This window comes from Nematolebias whitei, chromosome 19 (genome assembly GCF_014905685.2).
Source record: "Nematolebias whitei isolate Nwh7 chromosome 19, NemWhi1, whole genome shotgun sequence".
NCBI classification, from domain to species: Eukaryota; Metazoa; Chordata; class Actinopteri; order Cyprinodontiformes; family Rivulidae; genus Nematolebias; species Nematolebias whitei.
In genome coordinates, this window is record NC_056516.1 from 29,749,588 (window position 1) to 29,773,475 (window position 23,888).

A 23,888-nucleotide genomic window follows, 5' to 3' on the forward strand; every position below is an offset into this window, starting at 1 on the left:
TTACTGTCACCCATCTAGCACATTATTTCATCAACTGAAAATATTGAAGTTCCATGACTTGGTGGATTATAATATTTTACTAGTTATGTATAGAGCTCATATAAATGAACTACCTGTGAATATCCAAATATATTTCATTAAGCGACAAAGCTGTTATAATCTCAAGGGAAAGGAAATATTTGTTAAACCAAGATATAGAACCAGTTTGAAGGGTCGGTCAACCTCAATCCAGGGAATTAGATTGTGGAATGGTTTGAAAACTGAAGTGAAAAATGCAAAAACAACGATTACTTTTAAGAAAAAAAATTAAAAATTGACTTCTGCAAAAATATATATGAAATACTGTTATGTATGTTGCATTATAGTTCGAAAATTATAGTGAATTGTTCTTTTTTTTCTTTTTTTGTTTGTTTCGGTACTTACAGATGATTGTTGTTTGATTTGAATTATTGTAAGAGGGGGCAGATAAAATAAGATTTTTTTCTTCCTTCTGCTACCCTTCATTTTATTTATATATTATATAAACTTAGTTTGCATTATTGTTTTTTTTTGTTGTATTTTAAAATTAATAAATTTAATAAAATAAATACAAAATATATATATATATATATATACATATACATATATATAAACGTATATATACATACATGCATGCAAGTATGTACATGGATGGACGCACGCATGCATGCATGCGTCCATCCACTGTTCATGTTTTTATGTGTCTGTAAAAAACAGCACAATTCACTTTTTCCAATAAGTTTTAATATTTGTAAAGTCAAATGTTCAACACCAGGGAGCGCAGATTTCCCTTTTTTAAGTTCACTGCCAAAGAATCAGAAAAACTTCCTTTCTTTTTATATGTAGAGCATGAGTGTTGTCATGTATATGTAATTTTATGCTTTCTTTGATCTAATTTTTTACTTATGTTCAGCACTTTGTTTCAGCTGTGGCCGCTGTTAAAGTGCTTTATAAATAAAGTTGATGATGATGTGTCTGTAGAGTGATAGTGTTGAATAAGAAGTTATTTTGTGCTGTTTAGCCAAATACATCAACTGCTTTATTTAAATAACCCCAAGCTTTTACTCTGTTGTGTTTTCCTGTCAATCTAGCAGTTTTTTTCTTTGTGATAAGTCAAAGATTTTCTGGTATCTCCTTTCTAATGATGTCCACCACCAATCAGCAAGCAGAGGAATCTTCGTGTCTTAAAGAATAAATCATTAGGAGCTTAATTAAATAAACTTTTTAGTGGATCTAAACAAACTAGGCTTATTCCTTCATGTCGCCCACCACCAATGATGCATGGACTGAGTTCTAAGTGACAAAGTTATGGCCATTTTGGTCAAACGTTAAAAAATAACGTGCACTTTAAATGGACTGACTGACTGACTGGTCGGTCGCTATGTTTGTTTGTTCAGTTAATCCATCCATGCATCCATCCATTCATCCAACCATCCATCCAGCTCAAGGGGGAAATTTAAGACATAGCATGTTGTAATTATACAGAAAAAAACAACAATGTTGAAATAATAATTTTAAAAAAGATAGAAGCAGAATATACAATTCTGGAAAAAAAAGACAATATGCACAAGGTGGTAGGGAGTGCTACATTCATGATTAACCTATACATATACATACATACATACATACACATCTAAGCATACATGCACATATACATGTACAGTATATCAATATACATGTACTGTACATGTATACATAAACATACATAGGTATGTATCTGGGGTGCCTCAGATTTACAAGGCTCTATTTTTACTGTACTGGGAGGAGTTGAACAGTCTTATGGCTTGAAGGACAAAGGACTTCCTGAATCTGTCCATGGAGCAGGGCTGGGACAGCAGTCTACCACTAAATGAGCTCCTCTGCTTCATGATGGCGCTGTGCAGAGGATGGTCAGCGTTATCCATAATGGATAGCAGCTTACTGAGGGCCCTTTTCTCTGCCACTGGTGTAATGGACTCCAGCTCTGTTCCCAGCACAGAACCAGCTTTCTATGAATAATGTATATTACTTTGTACATACTTAGCTTGCTGTGTATTGTTTTGTTCTGTGTGTATTTTTCAACCATTTTGACAATTTTTTGTGATTCGTTCTCAGTTTTTGACTTTTTTACTGTTATGGGGAGGTACTGCTCACCAACCCTCATCCATCAAGTGGACTGGAACATGTTGCCCACCAGCTCCAATACAGTCTCATTTGGGGTGTCAGATATTCAGCCCTGTGGACACATTTGGTTGGTTTTAGCTCACTGAGATGACCACTGGTAAATCTAAACCTGACTTAAGTTCAGAGCTGCAGTGAAACCTGCTGAGTCCAACAGTGATGAAATTCTGTGTATCCATCCATTATCTTTACCCGCTTATTCCATTTTGGGTCACGGGGGTCACCGGTGCCATGTCCAGCAATCACTGTGCGAGGGGCGGGGTACACCCTGGACAGATCACAAGTCCATCAAACGGCCACATAGAGACAAACGAGACAAACAACCATTCACTCTCTCACTCACACCTAGGGACAATTTAGAGTTACCAATCAGTCTAACATGCATGTTTTTGGTCTGTGGGAGGAAACCGGAGTACCCGGAGAAAACCCACGCATGCACGGAGAGAACATGCAAACTCCACCCAGAAAGGCCCCTGGACCGGGGTTTGAACCAAGGACCTGCTCGCTGAGAGGCAGCAGCTCTACCAGTTGTGCCACCCTAGTTTTAAACAGATAAAATAAAAAGTAAAAACTCACATTTCAGATGGGGTGGATGGGAGTGGATGTTGGTGGGGCGAGGTGTCCATTTCTTTGATTAATTAGACCGGAGCATTTTTCACGACATACAAACTTGACCAGTATGAGGAAGAAAAAAATGAGCCAATTACAAACAAACAAATTAATATCAAGCCGCATACATCCTTCTTTTTCTACAGAAAATGTAACACAAGTGATTTAGGAAATGTCCACCCCACTAACAGTTCATTATAAAAAACATTGCATATTTCTGATTATATATTTAATATTTAAAGTGTTTTTGAAGATTCAAAATTATAGAAGTATCTAAATTTTCATTTCCCACATAAAATCACATAAAATATAATCAGGTCTCTTATAAATGAGTGCCCGAGACACAGTGGGATTAACCTGTTTAAATAAAGGTTGAATTAAAAAAAAAAAAACAGACATAAAAATGATATATCGGTTTGCCATAATTCCTGCAGGTCACGTTGTATTGCCGTGACTCGTGACGTCACCACGGGGCGGGTTATTACTAACAGAGTCTGTCTGTTTGGAGCTAGCGTAATCAGAGGGACAGACCCCAAGTGTTGTTTTGAATTTGCTCGAAAACACCGACTGCGGAAGGGGGTTAGTGACTGTTAAGAAGAATATGGCGGATGTTGAAGGCGAAGAAACTCGGCCGGGTCTCCCCACGGCATCCCGCGACGATCCGGTCGTCGGTTCATCATCGGCGAGCACCGCGGGCCAGAACGCAGCAACGGTAGCGTCAGGTCCGCGGGTAGTTAGGATCGTCAAGTCCGAGTCTGGCTACGGCTTCAATGTTCGTGGCCAAGTCAGCGAAGGGGGACAGCTTCGGAGCATCAACGGCGAACTGTACGCTCCTCTCCAGCACGTCAGCGCTGTTTTACCCGGAGGTGCCGCAGACCGAGCAGGGATAGCGAAGGGTGACAGGATCCTGGAGGTGTAAGTCAAGATTCCCGTCCAGTTAGCCATTGGCTAGCACCAGTTCAGCTTAGCCCGTGTGTGGATTCAATTTCAATCATATGTAGCAAAATTAAGAGTCAACTACCGAAACAAATGGTTCATTGTTCATTCTGTGGGTGTTTGAGTTAAGTATTTTGAGTATAACCCCCAAAGCTGGTGAGCTAACAAGCTTACATAAGTTGGACAACAGCCTTTGCATGTTGATTAGCTTTAGCTAGCAAGCCAGGAAGCGTCTGTTTTAGCTAAAGTGGCTATTCCAACGTGTTAGTATTGAATAAATTAAACTAATAGTCCTGTTAAGAGGTATTGTCATATAGGATAATTTGCGTTTAGAGCTTTGTATTGTGGTTGGAGCCAGTTTTGGCTTGGTGAGAAGCCTCCAGGCGGCTAGCTGTGCTGTTTACATGGGAAACTGACCCCAGTTCTGATGTTGCTGTGAATAATGTTCTTTTAATTGCATGATGCCGAATTTCTTGAATGTGTTGACGCAGCATGAGCTTTAAAATCCTCACCAAATGAAATTGAAACCATGTTCACATTATATGTTTGCCTAACTGAGAATAAGGAAGAACAGCAAACAAGGAACATTGATCTATTTGTATGTGCTGAGGCTTCAGTTTGTTTTTAACTCGGCCTGTTTTTTTTTTTTTTTGTGTGTGTGCATTTTAAGTACAAATGTATTGGGTCACGTGACAGGGCCCATCATGTGATTTATTAACCAGTTTGACTGTTTTGCTGAACTTAATCAGCTGATTATGATAAATGTCAGCATTATGGAGTCTGCAAATGAGGAGGAATAAGCTAGCTAATTTTTTTTATTAACACGTTATATTCTTTTGTCAAACTCCCTGTACTGATTTAATGTAATTGTTCTGTGTGTGTATACAAGAGAAAATATATGTAAATAATTAGACGAATTGTGAGCTGTGGTTGGATTAATTTATTTTCCATACCCTTTTAGGATATCTTGACGATTTATTTTCACAATTACAAGTTGGATCTTATCTTAGTGTCTGAAAAGTATGTAAATTTTTAACGTAATGAGAAAAATGTGCAGTTTTTGCAACAACATATGAAGGGATGAATGCTTATTGATCTAATTTTAGACCTTCTGTTCAGTTATTGAAAGGAAAAAGCAATTGTTTCCAATATTTTATAGACTAAATATTTGGACAACTAATTCAGTTTGGTGATGGCATTACTCCAGTGAGAATTGGCTTATTTTTATCCATCTATCCATTTTCTTTACCTGTTTTTCCTTCCTGGATCACAGAAGGCTTCTATATCTTTTATATAGAAGTGTCACAGTGACTATCACCTATACTCACTGTACAAGAGGCAAGGGACACCCTGGACAGGTTGCAAGTCCATTGCAGGGACACATGGAGACAAACAAGACAATCACTCACACTTATTCACACTTAGGGACAATTTATAGTTACCATTACTATAACGTGCATGTTTTTGTTTTGTGGGAGAAAACTGCAGTACCCAGAGAAAGCCCACATATGCACAGAGAGAACGTGAGCTCTACCTAGAAAATGTTTGTCAGGAATTTAAATATAGATGGACATGAACTGAGAGGTAAAAATGACAGACCAGCTGATTTTTGGGAGTATTTGAACGCAAATCAGCTGAGAAGTCTGATTCATGCTTGTTTAGAAGAGACTTAAGAAGTAAAAACTGCCTGCCTAAAGGTAGATCAGTAATGCATAATGATTCTTTTACAAGATTTGTTTCCTCCAGTTCAAAGTCTTTTTCTGTTCATTTTGGCACAAGCTGTGTTGGACATTTCACAACTTTGCAGAGCGTTAAGAGCCTTCTTGAGAGGAGAGACCGCACAATGTCACCATTACATAATGGACCGTGGGAAAAATAACAGATTTAAATCTCTTATTTTGTTTCCATATTCAGTAACCAAAATCATCATTAAACTAAAAAAAAAAGATTAAACAAGAAGACTTTTTAGTTTGATCGCTGTTAGCCAATATTTTGTTTATGAAAGTTCCATGTTTGTTGTGTGTACTTTAATGTTTGTTAGTGCTATATTTTTTAATTAACATTTTGAGCTTTTTAGTCATTTTGGCCATGTATTTTATCAAAATTTAATTCACCTCAAATATTGTAGAAGTTGCATTCACCAACAAATTGTATATCAGCCCTAAATTATGATACACATCACTCTCCTTTAATTTAAAGAAAACTCCCGTTGGCCAAATGTTGTGGCTTACTCTTTCAGTCCAAAGTATTAGAATTCTTGATCTCATTTCAAACAGTTAAAATTTAAACCATAAACAAATAAAAGCGTAAATATTTCCACCAAAATATTCTGGAAACAAACCAAAAATGTTCGAAAAGGGAACAGGAAGAAGCAATGGCTTATCAAGTTCTGTCCCTAAATTTACATACAAATTCTGAACCAAACCAATATCATAAAAAAAAATAAAAACAGCCTTTGTTCTTCCTTTGCTGAAGGGAGGTGACCCCACCTCACTGAACAACTATCGACCAATCTCTAAACTCTGCATTTTAGCCAAGGTTCTAGAAAAACTGATAAACTCTCAAATCAAAAATTACCTGGACTCATTTAACATCTTACCTCCACATCAATCTGGTTTCAGGAAACAACACGGCACAACGACTGCTTCACTGAAGGTTCTTAATGACGTTGTTGAAGCACTGGATGCTAAGGATTATTGTGCTGCACTTTTCTTAGACCTGTCTAAAGCTTTTGACACTGTGGATCAGAACATCTTGTGTCATAAACGCTCAGAAATCGGTTTCTCAGAACACACCATTGGTTGGTTCTCTAACTATCTTTCAGACCGGAGGCAATGTGTTCAACATAATGGTACTTCCTCCAGTTATTTAACAGTCAACAATGGTGTACCACAAGGCTCAGTCTTAGGACCCACCCTCTTTACAATCTACATACGTAATGTAGGTAAAACCATCCCTAATGCATCCATACATTTCTATGCTGATGACACAGTTGTTTATTGTCGAGCTAAAACAGTTGATAAGGCTTTCCAGCTTTTGCAATCTGCATTTGACATCATCCAGACAGATTTGTTTAGCCTCAAACTTGTCCTAAATGCAGACAAAACCAAAGGGATGCTTTTTTTTCCAAATAGGAAGTTGGTCCCAGCAGTTCTTCCTCTGATTTCATCCTCAAATGGTGTCCCCATTGAGTTTGTTGAATCCTATAAATATTTGGGTATCTTGGTCGACTCGCATCTCTCTTTTAAGCTCCATGTGGAAAACCAAGTAAAGAAACTGAAAGTTAAACTGGGTTTCTTTTTCAGAAACAGATCCTGTCTAACCCTGAATGCTAGAAAACACCTTGTATCTGTGACTTTCCTTTCCTCCATTGGTTACGGTGACATTATTTACATGAATGCTCCTACAAGAACCCTGCAGATGTTGGATGCTGTCTATCATGGTGCACTAAGATTCATAACTGGCTGTGATTATCGTACCCACCACTGCACCCTGTACTCACTGGTTAACTGGACATCATTAACTTCATGCAGACTCTCTCACTGGTATATTTTCATCTTTAAATCACTTCTTGGTCTGCTGCCTTCATACATCTCCTCCTACATGTCTCTGCGTGAGTGCAGCTACAGCGTGCGCTCTCAGGACATTATTACCTGCAGTGTTCCCTCAGTGAGGACTGAACTAGGCAAAAGGGCCTTCTCCTACTCCGATCCTGTTTCCTGGAATATCTTACAAAAAGATTTGAAGCTCTCGACCTTGACCTCTCTAGGTGGCTTTAAACATCTGTTGGACTCCTGGCAGGGACCAATGCAGACATGTTCCTGTTTTTAGTTTTCTACATTCGCCTTAGAATCTAGCAGTTTTTTTATTATTTTTCTTTTTTTTAGCCATCCTATTTGTTAAAAAAAAAATCTGTATGACTGTATGACTTTTTATAACTGTTTATTGTTGTCGCTGTTGTCCATTGTTGTCATCGTTCTTTGTTGAAATCAGGTCTCATGTAAATGAGTCCTTGAGGCTCATTGGGATTTACCTGTCTAAATAAAGGTCGAATGAATAAAAAAATTAAGAACACAAAAACACAAAGTGTAAACTGAAAAACGTGTAGGCTATTATAACTTCGCTTTGTTATACATCAACATCAAAGCAGCAGAATATTTCCTGTATAGTTTTCTAGAACATAAGGAAATCCAGCTAAATTGATAGACAAGCTCATTAAAAAACACACAATAAAAGGAAAAAGAGGAAAAAACAAACAAAAAACAATCATCTTATATTTGTTTAGTAAATTATTTTTATACTATTTTTAAATTTATTTAAAGAGTGAAAAACACAGTTGAAACTCCTTACATCTATTCCACACCTGAATCCCTTTAACTGAAGTACAGTTGTTTTTAATATTTGTCCTTTTTAAGTAAATCCTTCTCTCTTAAATTATAGTTTTTCTCTTTTAATTTTGAGCGACTTTTGTATACACCTTGGAATGAGTTTATTATAGGCTTTGTACATAATCAGTGCTGTACTGAGTTCAACTAAGTCATAAAATTTTAAAATATACAATGTATGAAATATGTCATTAGTTGGATGAAAGTAATCAGACGCAGTAATAATTCGGATGGCTTTCTTCTGGAGCATGTAGACCGGTTTTGTGTTGGTTTTATACACGGTTCCCCAGATCTCAGCACAATAATTCATGTATGGAAGTATGAAACAACAGTATAACAAGTAAAGTGATTTCTTATTTAGGAGATGTTTTATTTTATTCAGTATTGCAATAGTTTTTGACATTTTGGCTTTTACATTATCAGTATGAGCTTTCCAATGCAATTTGTAATCAAGGATCACCCCCAAAAATCTGATTTCATACACTCTATTTCATACTGTTTATTATGCGTTTGACTGTATATTTTTTATTTTCTTGTTGTTAAATTTTACAAATTTTGCTTTATCATAGTTTAGTGATAATTTATTTTTGTCACACCATTTTTTTAATACTTGTAATTCTCCTTCCATTATACTGAGGACCTGCCCAAACTATTACCAGAGCGATATAATGTGGTATCATCTGCAAACAAAGTAAACGTTAACAACTTGGATTCATTGCATATATCATTTATGTAAAGTAAAAAAAAAAAAAAAAAGAGTTTAGGACCCAACACCGAGCCTTGCGGTATCACACTATTATAGATTTAGAAACAATAAAAAACTGGCTAATTGTTAGACATGCACTTTCTTCTTTTTTTAATTCCTTTTCTGTGTTTGCCCAACTGTTACTCATGGTGAGATTAGCAGAGACACATGATGCCTGTGCCATCTGCTGTCATCAAAGCCAAGAAGGGAGGGAGGTGTCTTTCACTAAAGGAAAGCTGACCCGGTTGCTCCCAGCTCTGTGTGTTAATCAGTGAAGGGCAGCGCCTTAATATTATAGCCCATTGTAAATGGACAAGCGCACTTCGAATATTCATATGGCAAAAATAAGCTTGAGTGGGGCTGCAATTATATTCATGAAGGCTGCATCTGTGCCAGTCCTGATTGTATTGGGTGCATCGATTGTTAGTGGAGTTTATTTTTTGAGTTCCAATGAAGTTTTGATATTTTCTGTTGCATTTATTCCGTCAGTGGACTACAGCTTGCTTTCAGGTCACACAAGGTGAAACTTGGGGCTCGTTGGTGTTTAAATGCGAGTTAAATTAGAGAAGCAATGTTGTTTGCCGTTGGGAAAGATCAGGACATAACTGGTGGGACGAAAGTTTTCCAAGTTTACATGCATCAAAAATAAGCTAAAGAAGCATTTAAAGCTCTTTGCTCGCAGTTTGTCCGTTCACATATTTTTTTTTGCTCGTCTTTTCTATTTCTAGTAATGGGGTAAACGTGGAAGGTGCAACTCATAAGCAGGTTGTAGACCTGATCCGTGCAGCAGAGAAGGAGCTGGTTCTGGCCGTGTTGTCTGTTCCGCCTCAAGAAGCCGATGGTTTAGAAGGAGGAGAGGATGTCCAACCCAACTACGACTACAGCGACAAGCAGGCGGTGCCCATTTCTATTCCCACATACAAGCATGTCGAGCAGCACTCGGAGAGGTTTGTGGTGAGTAGCACTGACTTGTCTACATTGTTTTATTATAATTATTTTTATTTAGAACATACGAAACAAAGGAATAGCCGTTTGTGAGTATTATAAAGGTAGAAAATGTATTTTATACTGTGTGTGGAGTCACAATCCTACTAACTTCTGAATGTTTTGGCCAAAGGTGTACAATGTGTACATGTCAGGTAGACAGCTGTGTTCCAAACGCTACCGTGAGTTTGCCATCCTGCACCAAAACCTGAAGAGAGAATTTTCGAACTTCAACTTCCCAAAGCTTCCCGGCAAATGGCCCTTCTCGCTCTCCGAGCAGCAGCTGGACGCTCGTCGTAGAGGCCTGGAGGAATATCTGGAGAGAGGTGCACTCACGAATAAACCTGCTTGTGTTTTAACATGAGCGAAAACAAGAGAAAGCTTTCTGTTACTAATCTATCTTCTGTGTAGGAAAATTACAGCTCCATTGTCCATGTTTATGTACAGTCTGGCCTGCTTTAAAGATCTAAACCTAATTAAATGTGCAGATATGTAGTACAGCTGCTCTCATTTTTCTAAAGCACTTAAAGACCAGTGAATCTAAACACTTGAAACAGTGACATGGTTTTTTCTTGTTTATTTGGTTTGTTCCAGCCTTTCTTGTTTTGACCCATTTTCCTTCTGTAATTGTTTTTAGTGTGTTCGGTGCGGATTATAGGAGAGAGTGACATCATGCAGGAGTTTCTCTCTGAATCAGATGAGGTATGTCCTCTCTTTTTTTTCTAAATCTGTATTTTTTTTTTTTATTATTTTGCATTTGCTCGTCTGATTTGCTGATTGAAAGCTTTGCTGTACAACATTTAACATAGTCTTTTGGCAGAATTTGGCAATATATTAATTAGGGGTGCACAATATTATTGGTCTAGTATCGTATCAGGGCTGATATTGGCGATAGTTAAATATTGGATATCGGCCAGTCCATCAAAATAAGTCGACTGTTCGAGTGTTGTCATTGTTTTAGAGAGAGTTAATGTCATGAATAAATTTGACATTAAACATAATCCGAGTTGAAGTATTACATCATTTTCAGCACCATTTTTGGCATCTGCATTTGGTAGCAGGCCAAATTGGCAAAGACCATGTAGAATAATGTGGTATTTTCATTCCACTGCAGAGAAAGCTATGTAATCTGTGTAAGTAGGTTTAGGAAAGAAATATTGGTATTGGTTATCGGCCCAAAAAGTTTGAACATATCGGCATATTGGATATTGGCCAAAAATCCAATATTGTGCATCCGTGATAGTAATCATAGTTTTTCTTGTTAGGATTGTGGTACAAAGTAGAATTTGATGACAATAATCATTTTCTATAGCTTAAAAGAAGAGAATACAATTAAAGAATTGAGTTTCACTCCTTGTGCAATTGAGTACCTCAGAAGCCCAGAAGGGGAAAGAAAACTTTTGCTAGCGTGGCCTTTACACAGGTTTACTTCATGGCAACCCTAGTTTGGGGGAAAGCCCAAGAACTTGCATTCAGGACAATCTTCAGGAGAACAAACCTTGATTCATGTGTTGTGTGTTCGGAGATAGATGGGTGGTGGAATTTAGGCCAAGAAAGTGGGTTCTTTCAACACACAGTCTGGCTGGGAAATGTCCATTTACCACTTTTTGTCATTGACAAGCATTATGATTTTTTGCATTTGTTAATACAACCCTAAAACAGCAGCCTCAAGTTGTGCAGATGGTTTTGTGCCATTTAAACAGAGAGTTTCTGTAGTTTGCAGGGATCAGTTTTTGCGGATTGAGATTGCTTTGGAACATCTTCAGTGCTTGATTACATGGAAACATTAGGTTTTGAAGTCATAAGCCTTTGTTTTTTTGTTTTAGTCTTGCGGTGTGGTAGGATACACCACGTAGCTCTTCACTGTTTTTCTTCTCTTTGCAGAACTACAACGGCGTGACAGATGTGGAACTACGGATAGCCCTCCCAGAAAAGACCACCATCTCTGTCAGGGTCCGTAAAAACAGCACCACAGACCAGGTGTACCAGGTGAGACCAGTTGAGCAGTCTGCTGTGTTAGCTGCATCATATTTAGTCTGCTGGGAAACTCATTATTGGCTTTGTTTTGCTTTTCTGTAGGCGTTGGTGGTTAAGGTTGGAATGGACAGTATTATGGCAAGCTACTTTGCTCTTTTTGAAGTCATCAACCATTCATTTGGTAAGCAATTCAGGTTTTTAATTCAACAGGAACATTTTAACGTTTAATTCTTTCCATCACCTGAAATGCTGCTTTCTAAATAAAGATTCATATCATCCCACTAGTGAGTTTATTTTATCTCTGGATTGTAATTTTCCACAGCAAGAGAAGGCGTCATGGTAAACTAACGTGTATGGTTTTAAAGCCCATCACTCTTTTCTTTCTATCTGTGTCGTTGCAGTGAGGAAGCTTGCACCAAATGAGTTCCCCCACAAGCTTTATGTGCAAAACTACACATCAGCTGTTCCAGGAACTTGTTTAGCTCTCCGCAAATGGTTGTTTAGCGTCCAGGAGGAGGAGTTGCTCAGAGATAACCCGCTGGCACTGCACTACTGTTTCCACCAGGTAATGACAGTAATTTACATTTTCATCAAGAGCCTTTTTGTGTATTTTGAAGTTGAAAGGGATCGAGCATATTTAGTTGTTCCCGTTTGTATAAAACATATGCAGTACTCTTAATATTTTACACCTATCGTGAACATTTCGTTTTAATGCCCCCCCATCTAAATATAAGTTCCCTTGAATTAGCTTTATTAGCCTCCAAGTTGTTTTCCAACCAATGAAGGTCATTACTTGATCCACGTGAGGTATTTAAGGTTCAGCAGTGACCTTTTAAATTGTGTAAAAGATAAATAGAAAAAAAAAACTGTCTGGAATGTGACAACTTGAGAGCGTTGACTAGAGGTCAACTACTTGGTTGTTATGAATTGTTGTGTATGAACAGCAGTAAAAAAAAAAAAAAGTACAAATTATTACTTACTAGGAATTTCTCATCTGGGTATTTACAAATTAACTAAAATATTACCTTTTGTTATGGCTTTTGTTTTCAGTAAATGCTGTACCAGACCGTTACAAGCTCTGGCTATTTGCTGCTTTTTTCCAACCTTGTATTGGGATGTTGGTGTTGTGCGTGTTCTGTATTCTCAGCTGATAAATGTTGTATGTTTTTGTGCCACCCTAAACTGCCCACCGTAATCTCACTCCCCGTTTGCCTAGGCACTGGATGATGTGAAGAAGGGATTCATAAAAACAGAGGACAAATCCTACCAGCTGCAGAAACTGGCGGAGCAGCACAAGATGGCCACGGTCAGTACCACAAACCAGTCTTTGTTTAGGGAAGGAATCGGGATGACTACCACTGTGTGCCTGCTGACCAGAGCCATCACCAAAACACTCGCAGGAACATGGACAGGAAAAAAAAAATCTAAAATCCTTTCACGCTTCAGAAACCAGCCCTCTGTGGAGTAAACAGACATCAAGCCATTGAGCTGATATTGATGTTTGTGGAACATTAACTATAAAGGCCCTTTGTGTCTAAGTTCAAACTACATTTACAGGCACATTACCTGTTAGGGTAAACCTTTTAAAAAGTAATGTTCTTTAAATAATTGTGGCATTTTTTGGTGTTTATTAGCAGCTTTAGTTATCCCCGTTATTTTCTATTGGTTTCGATGCAATGTTAATGAAGTCTGAGGAGTATAGTGTGGATGTTTATGAAGCATTCACACTGTTGTGATCCATTTTTCTTCCGTACGTTTTTCCGGGCGATTCTCGTTCCGCGGTTTTCAATCTATTTCAATAAATGAAATATTTAGCCTTTTCTGCCATTTCTTTCTCATAGAAAATGAATTGAGCTCCTCCTTCTTCAGATCTTTAGATCTGTTTACAACCTTTTACTGCTCCTTTCACATTTTGTTCTGGTTCAGCTTTTTTCAGCTTTCTTGTGCAAATTTAAACTTTTTTATGCTTTTTTTTCAGCTCATTTCAGCTGCTTTTTTCTACTGTTCTGTACTCCTTTCAGATACTTTCTGCTAACTACTACATTTTTGTGCTGCTTCTAACTTCTTTCTGATAATTTTAGCTTGTTATGCTCCTTTGAACTTGTTTCTGAAAATTTCAGCTTTTTCTACTATTTCAGCTACTATATAGCTGTTTTATGCTCATTTAATCTTTTTCAGCTAATTCAACATTTTTTGTACTCATTTCAACTTTTGTTGCCTAATTCAGCAACAATGTACTCTCTTCACTTCCTTGTAATTTCAGCTTCATTCTGCTTTTTTAGCTACTATTCAGCTGTTTTGCTTTGGCTAATTTCAGTTTTTTTCAGATAATTTCTACTTTTTGTGCTCATTTCTGCTTTTTTCACTTCAAATGGGCAAATGTGTTCTACCTTCTTCAGCTAATTTAAGCTTGTTCTACTTTTCAGCTACCTTTTTAGAAACCAAAAAAAAGCTAATTTCAGCTGTTTGTAGATTATGTCAAGTTTTTCCTGATAATTTCATCTACTTTTAGCCTAATTAATTTCGTTCTACTAATTTCAGCTTGTTGTGCTCCTTTCACATGATTTTAGCTAGTTTCAGCTTTATCTGCTATTTCAGCTACGATTTTGCCGTTTTATGCAAATTTTAGTCTTTTTAGCTCTTTCCACATTTTTTTAGGTCATTTCAGCTTTCTCCACTTCCTTCTCATAGTTTAAGCTTTTTTCTGCCTTTTCGGTTGTTTTAGATGTTGTTGTTTTTTTTGTTGTTGCTAATTTTAGCCTCTTTTTTTTAAGCTCATTTCCTAATTTTGTGCTAATTTCTGTTTATTAAAACCTAATTCAGCAAATATATGTTCTTTCTCCTAATTTAGGCATGTTCTTTCATTTCTGCTACATTTCAGAATGTTTTTTTAATCTAATTTTAGCTGTTTTCAGCAAGTTCTTCAGCAATAAGCATTCACACTGCATTTTCGCAATGAAATGAAATTTCTCTAATTTTGTTTGCTTTCACCAAGAACACCTCAAAATTGCGGTTACAATAAATTTTTTTTTGGTTACATTTTACATCTTTAAGTCGTTCCTGACTGATATCTGCCCTCCTTTATTACTGGTCAGTACCTAAGCCTGTTGCGGACATGTGAGGGCTACAATGAGGTGGTCTTCCCTCACTGCTCCTGCGACTCCAGGAGAAAGGGCCACGTCATCACAGCCATCAGCATCCATCACTTCAAGCTGCTCGCATGCACTGAGGACGGCACCGTGGAGGTGAGCGTTTGTCTTTAGCTACTTCAGAACACCAAACACTTAACAGATCCAGTTCATTGTTTTTTTTTTTTCCTTCAAAGGACAGTTTTTCTGTTTAATTTAGGAAGAATAAGCACGTAGTAATCATTTTATTAATGATATTAATGTATCTTTTTTCAGAACCAGGTAATAACCTTCGAGTGGGCGGAGATGCAGCGCTGGGACACTGATGAGGAGGGGATGGCTTTCTGCTTCGAGTACGCCAGAGGAGAGAAGAAACCTCGCTGGGTTAAGATTTTCACTCCATATGTAAGTGTGTGTTTTCACTCCTGTGATAAGCAGAACTGGGCACGTGCAAACACAGACCTGAGAGAATATGTACTTGTACTGTAGTACTACAGTCATGGTTACACACAGCAGTAGCTTTAAACGTTACATCATCAGTCACCATCAAAGGTCATGGAAAGAGGTTGACTCTTAATAATATCACAGACCTGCATCATGACGACGTTTATGGAATTACTTAACGAGCGATGTTTAAATCTCTACAACTTCTGCCATTGATTCAGAACATACCAAGTATTTGAGAATTTATCTGTTTTCAAGTTAAATTAAAAACCTGTTGTTTTTTTTTGGGGGGGGGGGTTTAAAGGCAAGAGAAAGTATTTGCAAATAATTGTGTATAAAAGGCCAGAGCAGCATCTCTCCTCATAAAGAAGGGCTAAAGCTAGAATATGCTACTGTCCCTTAATTACATTAACCTTTCTCGATAAGTACATTTAAAATGAACCTGAACCCCAAAGGGTCTGATTTAATTTCGCCATTTAATAACAGAAATTATGTGAAAGACCTCTGTCCGATAAGCGGTTAGGTCAAGACCAATATGTGTTGAGAAGGTGAAGCTTCTGCAAAAGTTTGGCCTTTGGGAGGTGACTTCTACATGCTATTTTAATTTGGGGCAAACAATTTATTAATCAGCTTTAGGTTGAAGGTATTAATGTCTGCGAAGACAGACCTGCAGTACATCAGCCTCTCAGGCTACTGCAACTTTGTAGCAGCATGGCTTAAATCTAATGCCCTGTCAGTCACATAACTGAAGTCAACTTTTTTTTATTCGTTTTTTTCCATGTTATTTGTGATTTTTTTTTTTTTTAAGATACAATTGAATGATAAAATAGCTAATGATTGTATCACAGTAATGCAGACAACTTTATAGGCTCAACGATACTCAGAAGATGTCATTATTAAATGGCCTAAAATGTGCTTTAAAGAATTAGTCTTTAAGGAAAAGATGGCTCAGACTTGAATATTTCTTGAAATACACATTTTAATAACTTCACTCAGTTCACACACACCTGCACCTGCATCGTGAAGGACCCCACTCACCCAGCACACACTTTTTGCCCCACTCCCCTCAGACAGGAGTTTGAGGAGCATTAAGTGTAGAACCACTATACTGAGGAACAGCTTCTACCCTGAGGCTGTTAGACTCATGAATCTCTAACAGGATTATCTTTGTGGAAAAAAAATTAAAATCCCATCAAGCTGCTGATCTGTTTCATGTTGCTGCTGATCTGTTTCATGTTGCTGTGTTCATTCGTACTCCTCTGCTCACACAGACTCATGTTCGTGCTGCTGTTCAGAATATAGTTTTTATACTACTAGTTTTTAGTGTATTTTTAGTTGTTTTTCTTAGTTCAAATCTTAGATCTTATTACTGTTTTTCTTTTACATTTTATGCTTTTGTTGGATGTAACTGGGACCCTGTGCACATAATTTTGTGCGAATGGCAAATAAAGAAACCCTGACTTTCTTAAAATCACATGTAATCAGCAGAAAGAAGCAAAAGCAGCTAGCATAAACATAATGTAGATACCATACCATACCATACCAATTTATTTATATAGCACTTGATGTTGTATTGGCTGTTTGAATAACTTTTATCTGTCCTTTGTCCCCCTTCCCAGTTCAACTACATGCACGAGTGCTTTGAGCGCGTTTTCTGTGAACTGAAGTGGAGGAAACAGGTAAAGACCACTCCTTTCCTCTTGTGGGAAAAGAATGACTGCGTGCCAGCTTTGTAGGTCTAAACTTAGTGTGTTCTTAAGTTGTTCCTTGCAAATACAGAAGGTGCTTACATGGTTTGTGTGTGTTTTCATAAATATAAAATTTTATGTTCATGTTTTTATCTGTTCCAGGTTGAGGAAGAGGCCTCTGATAAAGACAACAAAAACTGCAGCAACAATGGTAAATGGCTACGGTTTATTCTCTTGGAGACAGAAACACCACTCCAGAGAGATTAGGTTTTATCAGTTGCAAATATGCATTCAGATGTTGTTCTTCTTTGATTGATGGTACCCATCAAAGAACATAAATTATTCAAAAGCTTCCTGTCTGATAAAACCCAAAATGTCAAGGGCAGGGCAAGAATTTTAAGTATGAACTGATAAAATATACAAACTTTTAAAAAGTGAATTCAACTTGTTAACTGATTTCCAGATTAAGAAGATATTGAAGATAATCTATATTTACTAAAAACCTTTTGTGTTGCACATGAAGTATTTAAACAGGACAGCTGCAAACTACAGGAAAATATGTTTTAGAAAACTAAAAAACTGCATTTTCTGTAAAAATACACTGATTTCTGAGCACTGAGTGAATTTGCTGAAGAATGTGAAACTGAGTTGTTAAAGCTAAAAAACACAGAACACAAGCTAAAGGCTAAAAGGAACAAAACGCTAGCTGAAGGCTAATAGGAGCAAGACGCTACCGTAAAGTAGCTTAAGGCAAGCTAAAAGCAGCATAAAACGGTCTAAATGGAGCAACAGGCTAGATAAGAACTTAAAGAAGCAAATGTTAAGCTAAATCTTAAAACTAACAAAAGGCTAGCTAAAAGCTGCATGAAGTAAAAGGTTAGCTAAAACTAGTAAAACACTAGCTAAAAGCTTAAAGAAACAAAACTTTTGAATTATTTAAAACTAACTAAAGGCTAGCCAAAAGTATTAAAAGGCTAGCTAAATCTGAAAAACATAGTAGCTAAAAAATAAAAGTAGAATGGGAGCTAAAGATGGCAAATGTTAGCTTAAAGTAACAGAAAGACATTAATAGAGTCTGAGTTGATTTAAAAGAGAACAATGTTTTCGAGAGGACTCGGTGTATTTCTGTTTGGGAAATCTTTGTAAATAAAGTTAAATATTTTGAATAGGATAATTTATAAAAAAAAAAAAAAAAATCATCACGCTCATCTTCTAAATAAACTGAACAGTTTTACCGTATATGTGCCAAAGTATGCAGAGTACCGTAGTTGGATTGCAAAGATGATGTACGGAAAAACAAAAAAAAGAGGAAAACATTTTCAAAAAGCCGAACAAGTGGCCGAGGGTGACGTGTGTGAAACATAAACTGATGGTGTTAGAGTGCACAGGACAGCAGAGACTTTAGGATACAGATGGTATCAGCTAACAGTTTTAGCTCTGAGGTTTGATCATGAGATGCTAAAACTATTTGCCAAATCTGAGACGACGAGCAGCCATCAACAGCTATGTGGACAAACAACTGCATCGCAGAAATACAAAGCTTCAGAGTTCCAGGGAAAGAGATTAATAATAAAACACCTGAAGAGAGTCGAGGACATCCAGATATGAGAGGAGGGTATCGGTGTGCAGCGGATCGACTCGCACCTGATAATGATCAGTAATTAAAGCAAGTGTCCTCGGGACGCCGCTGCACACAGACCGATCTCTGCTGGGTTGTGGTGTGCTAGCTTTTTCATCAGTCACATCAAATAAAACCATCATTCAGTCTTACTCTGAACCATCACTGTGTTCCAGAGTACCTGCCTCCTCTGGAGACGCAACAGAAGGGATGGCGCCACCTAGGGGGGGAAATCGCAACTTCTTAAAATGCACCGGCTATCACTCGAACCAGAACTGATCCACTCGCATCATCACAGCCACCCTGGGAGAGCGCCTGTCGATGTAAACAACGGAACCGAGAGGCCGAGGCGACCAATTTGGGAAACTGGGAAAGTCACACTTTTAACAAATCCAGGGACGAACGGCGCGAAAAGAGGAAAAATCTACATAAACCAGCTTTCCATGTAATTTACTAGATCTTCATAGTGTCTGTTGTTTTCCTCCATGCATCGGCCCTGCGATGTTGGGCTCAACACTGGCCACACCAGTGGATGAGACGTGTCAGTTCAGTGGCTGGCTGGTCAGGTTTGACAGCACAGTGGGAAGCATTGTTGCAAAGCAGACCACCTCAAAGAAATCCGATGAAAGAGCCGACTTCTGGGACGGAGATTTGACAGTCAGCTTTTCTGACAGACCCATTCAGCCCAAATCCTGCAGCTTGAGCCCTGAATGGTGAACTGAGCTGGGATAAAAAGAGAAGAAAACCTGAGAAGTTTGCATCAGTGAAGAGGGTTTCTGCTTCTTTCACAGTCAAATGATAAATACAAAAAAATCACGCTTTACACTGATGCTGGACATTAACAAAAAAATATATTTTCTACTTCTGCGGTCCTTAGCGTCCTGTCTTTGTCAGAGAATATAAGCAGCACAAATGTCACAAAGGAAGTGGATGTGTTCATAATTATTTGTATGTTTATTCATCATGCTTCTGATAAAATATAGATTAATATAAGAGCAGTATAAATTGTTTTCTTGATCTAACTGAATTGCATTCAGGATGTATTAACCTCCCTTTTCCCACCTTGTCCCCGGTTTAACACACACCGAAGAGTGACGTCTGTTGGCAGGCAGCCATTAATCTCAGTGTATGGATATTTTATCCCCATTGCAAGTGTTTTATAGCGGCTATTTAACCAAGCTTTGTAGCCGAGAGGAGGTGTCTCTGTCATTCTTAGCGCTGCAGGAATAATCTCCAACAAAAAAAGGTTGATGGGCTAAAGCGTTAATGTTATTGAAATGTCACATCTTACACAACAGGGACTCTTGCAGACAGATTGTGAATATAAACAAGATTTATGATCGAATGCGATGCGGTGTTTTTGAGCAGGCAGCAGGTGGCAGTAGAGCATAAGGCCGAATAAGTTTGATCCCTTCGGGTCTATGTCGCCCAAAAGTATCGCTCCTCTGCAGTTTATCCATGAAGTAAATCGGGAGGGAGGATGACGTCTCGTGCAGAAAGTAGAGCGTGAAGTTGTTTAACTGCTGCCATAACCATCAGTTTAATGTCTGCCTCCTACGCATACAGTATTAAGTCGTGTGCATTTGCACATAACGTGATTAAATTAACCAATTTGTGAATTTCTGTTATACAGATGCTAGGTTTATTTATGTTTGGGTTTTTTTCATTCTGTAGATGTTTACCGCCTTTATCTCAGCAGAACTGTAAAAGTCAGGCGTACACGATGACGGGAAAAAAACTGAGTTTGCTTCAGTGCTGTAAGTTTTTTTGTTTATCCAATTAAGGGCGAGAATTAATCTCTACTAATTCGTTACCGACTCGTTTCTGTGCTTCACTCACAATTTGGACCAAAAGCCTGAAATTCAGATTGTTTTTCTCTCCACAATAAATTGTAGAGCACAAGTTTGACTTCTGCACATTTTTCTTTTTGTTTTACTTTCAGGTTTTGCATGTCTGCGTTTGGTAATCCCGTGCTTTCAGTCGGTTACCTCGGAGCGTGCTCGTGTGTGTCGCCTCAGTGTGTCCTCTGTGTTTATCATTGACATTGCTGATAAGCTTTTAGGCTCTGATTGGACGTGTCTGATGAGCTGTCTGTGTGGGAGCCAGCAAATGAAGATGGGATTGTGTATTTGTAAGACAGCGGGGATGGTGGATGGATTTAGACAAATGAGAAGTGTGTATTTGTTTTAGCAGAACCTACACAAATATCCCCATCTGCTACACTAACTGAACTGTGTGTGGCCCCTCAAGATATTTGACTCCGTTGTAGAAATGCATACCTCCTTGTAGCATTTGATTAATTAACTGTAATGCAAATTGCTGGATGGTCATTTTGACTGGCAAAGTAGAAACCAGTTTAGAGATGGATTAGACGTTTGACACTGTATTTATTATTTTATGATTCAGTTTTTCAGTGAAACAGAGAAAAGGCAGTGTGAGGCTTGTGGTTGTGTGTGCAGCCTTGTTTGTCCTCTGCGCTCACTCTCTCCAGGTTGGTCTCCCATCATCGCAGGGAGATGCGGTTGCCGTGGCAGCAACACGTTGCCTCAACTCGCTCAGTGCAGCTTCTGTTCCTTTTATTCCTGTCAGCCAACTGACTCACTCCTCAGCTGTGTTTTTTTGTTTTTGCTGTTTGTTGTCCGACCCTGTGGCTGCTGTGAAAACGCTTTTAGAAAGCTGCTTTTGTTAAAATATAAATATATATATATATTTGTGATTTGGTTTGTCTCGTCTGTACCAGGTGTCGCCTTTTGCTCGATCATAGCCAGGTTTGTGTGTGTTGTCAGCGGTTCGTTTCATCCATGAGCTAAATGTCACAGTAAAAAAAAAAAAAAAAAAAAAAGGTGAAAGGAGAGATGTGACAGGAATGTAACCAAGCATGTCTTTAGACAGATGACCTGTGTTCGATATCGTCAGTGTGTGCAGCTATTATGTTTTGAGATGCTGGACAACCGGAGTTTTAACCGAATGATTATTTAGCAAAAGAACAATTTCTTAAATACCATAAAATGGTATGGAAGGCATGAGACGTGGTGTGAAAGAGGAGAAATGGGTATTTTGTGAAGGCGTACACAAGGTTCAGAAAGTTTTTTCTTTACCAACTGGATGCTGTTGCTACAGCAACACACCAGTTGTCTGGTTCCTAACTGTGCAGCATTTAACAAGGCTTACTTTCAGCTTTTAAAGTGACTTCTTTAAGGTTATTTGTCTTGTACAGTTTTGGTTCAGTCAGAGTCGCAATATGTGTCTCATCCTCTGCGTTTCTGTCTGAACTCGGTGTTTGTCGACCTCTGGAAGGACCGGCAGGTTCGAGCACCCTCGCTGCCGACGTGTCCCAACTATCTAACACGACTGGTGGATGTAAGCTGTTTAAAAAGTGTTTGCCTATTTGTATAATGTCTTCTGCTCTGGAGAACTTGTTTTTCTGAAGCAGGAAGGCGGTGACAGACCCGAGACTTGTTCATGTTAAAAAAAAAAAAAAAAGTATTCTTTAAAAACAAAAACACTCTTATTTCTCCAACACAGTAAAATGATCACGTACAAGGGTCGAGACAATATTCACTGTTAAGTCAGTGTGGGGAAACGGCTACAAGGAGGACTACCTAAACTTAAAACGTTGTTTAAAACATCTTTTTTTCTCATTTAATGAGTGTATAAAGACGACAATTAACATAAAGCTTAAAAAAAAAAGTTTTATATCTAAAAATGTCTTTAAAGGTTTACTAACCAGTATATATATAAAAAAAAAGATTTTAAAAATTGTGTAGAGTAATAAATTGTAACAATATTTTAAATAAAGTTATATATTGGGAAGAACATTTATGGTCTGAATTTATTTACTGTGGTCTCTTTCTCTGTGTGGATTGTAATCTGAGCTTTAATTCAGCTGTGAAATGATAAATCTCTCCGGTTGAGTTGTGTTATGGATTCTACTTCAGTCCAGTGAGACCTCACTGGTGTTGAGGCTGCCCATCTATAAAGTGATAAAGCAGCAGAGGAGCTTAAAAAAATGCCTCCAACTCTGTCATTTTTACAGGTAAAGACCTGAAATTTGATGTGGTAGTAGCTTCATCTTGCACTATTGTATGAAATTAGTCAAATCAACTTTATTTATAAAGTATATTTAAAGCTGTTACCAAAGTGCTTAATAAGATCAAGGTAATAAAAATATGAGATGTAATTAAAAGCATCAAAAATAAAAAAGGACGAGAAACAACGAAATAGTAAATCAAATCACGCTGTGTTAAATGTCGGTGAATACAGGTGTGTGTTAGAAGATATTTAAAAACGGAGTGAAGTGGCCTGTTTAATGTTGAGAGACGATTGTTCCAAAGTTTAGGGACAATGACAGACAGCGGTAGAGTTAGGACTGAACACAATAACTTCAGTTTTCTGATCATTAAAACTTTTAAAAATGGAAGCCTTCTGTGCCTTGATGTCATCAAGACATTTTTAACAGAGAGCGAATGGCGCAAGAACTGTTGGGTTTTAAGGGCAGATGAATCTGACAATCATCATCATAACAATGATAATGAAAGGCCATGTTTCCTCAGGATAGACCCTAAAGCACATGTCAATCTCAAGGTCCGGGGGCCAAATGTGGCCCTCATTCACATCTTATCTGCCCCCCAAGATGATTATGTGAAACGTAAAATTCTATCTCTTGAATTTTTTCAGTAATCTTTGATTATGATGTCGAAAGCACAGCAGGGGACATCAAATGAGACCAATTAAACTATTTTTGAGGAACTTGTGACCAAGAAAAGAGGTTGGGTATCTGATTTGAGTTAATGTAGTTTCTGAAATTAGTCCTTAGTTTGAAAGAAAGGTTTTAATTTTGGGCCCCTTTTGTAAGTGAGTTTGACACCCCTGCCCTAAAGGAAGCACATAGAGTGAAGACAAAAGTGGTCCAAGAATCGAGCCTTGTGTGACCCCACAGGAAAGAGGCACTGACCCTATTTCCAACTTAACACAGAAACTCCTGTCACGTATGAACAGAGCCATTCTAATGTTGCACCTGTAATCCTAACCCAGTGTTCTAACCTTGTTATAAGGATACTGTGGTCAACGGTGTCAAACGCTGCGGTAAGGTCCAGGAGTACAAGTATCACAAACTGCCCGGAATCATTTGCTAACAAAATGTCATTACAAACCCTAATCAAATCTGTTTCTGTGCTGTGTAATTGTTTAAAACCA

General features: G+C 37.9%; 1 protein-coding gene across 1 annotated transcript; it reads left to right on the forward strand.

Annotated features, from left to right (window-relative positions):
• The first annotated feature begins 3,258 nt into the window (after window positions 1-3,258).
• On the forward strand, window positions 3,259-21,200 carry snx27a (sorting nexin 27a). Its single transcript, XM_037693549.1, has 13 exons — window positions 3,259-3,702; window positions 9,582-9,807; window positions 9,971-10,163; window positions 10,475-10,539; window positions 11,722-11,826; window positions 11,917-11,995; window positions 12,216-12,379; window positions 13,031-13,120; window positions 14,910-15,059; window positions 15,219-15,347; window positions 17,006-17,065; window positions 17,237-17,285; window positions 18,869-21,200. Exons 1-13 carry the CDS (start codon window positions 3,389-3,391, stop codon window positions 18,937-18,939), a joined length of 1,695 nt encoding a protein of 564 aa, XP_037549477.1. The 5' UTR covers window positions 3,259-3,388; the 3' UTR covers window positions 18,940-21,200.
• The last annotated feature ends 2,688 nt before the right edge of the window (window positions 21,201-23,888 follow it).

Excerpts from the sequence above, each read along its gene's own strand:
- snx27a (XM_037693549.1), top strand. The coding sequence starts at position 3,389 with ATGGCGGATGTTGAAGGCGAAGAAACTCGGCCGGGTCTCCCCACGGCA. Across the intron at positions 10,540-11,721 it reads TTCTCTCTGAATCAGATGAG|AACTACAACGGCGTGACAGA; the intron begins GTATGTCCTCTC and ends TTCTCTTTGCAG. Across the intron at positions 12,380-13,030 it reads TGCACTACTGTTTCCACCAG|GCACTGGATGATGTGAAGAA; the intron begins GTAATGACAGTA and ends CCGTTTGCCTAG.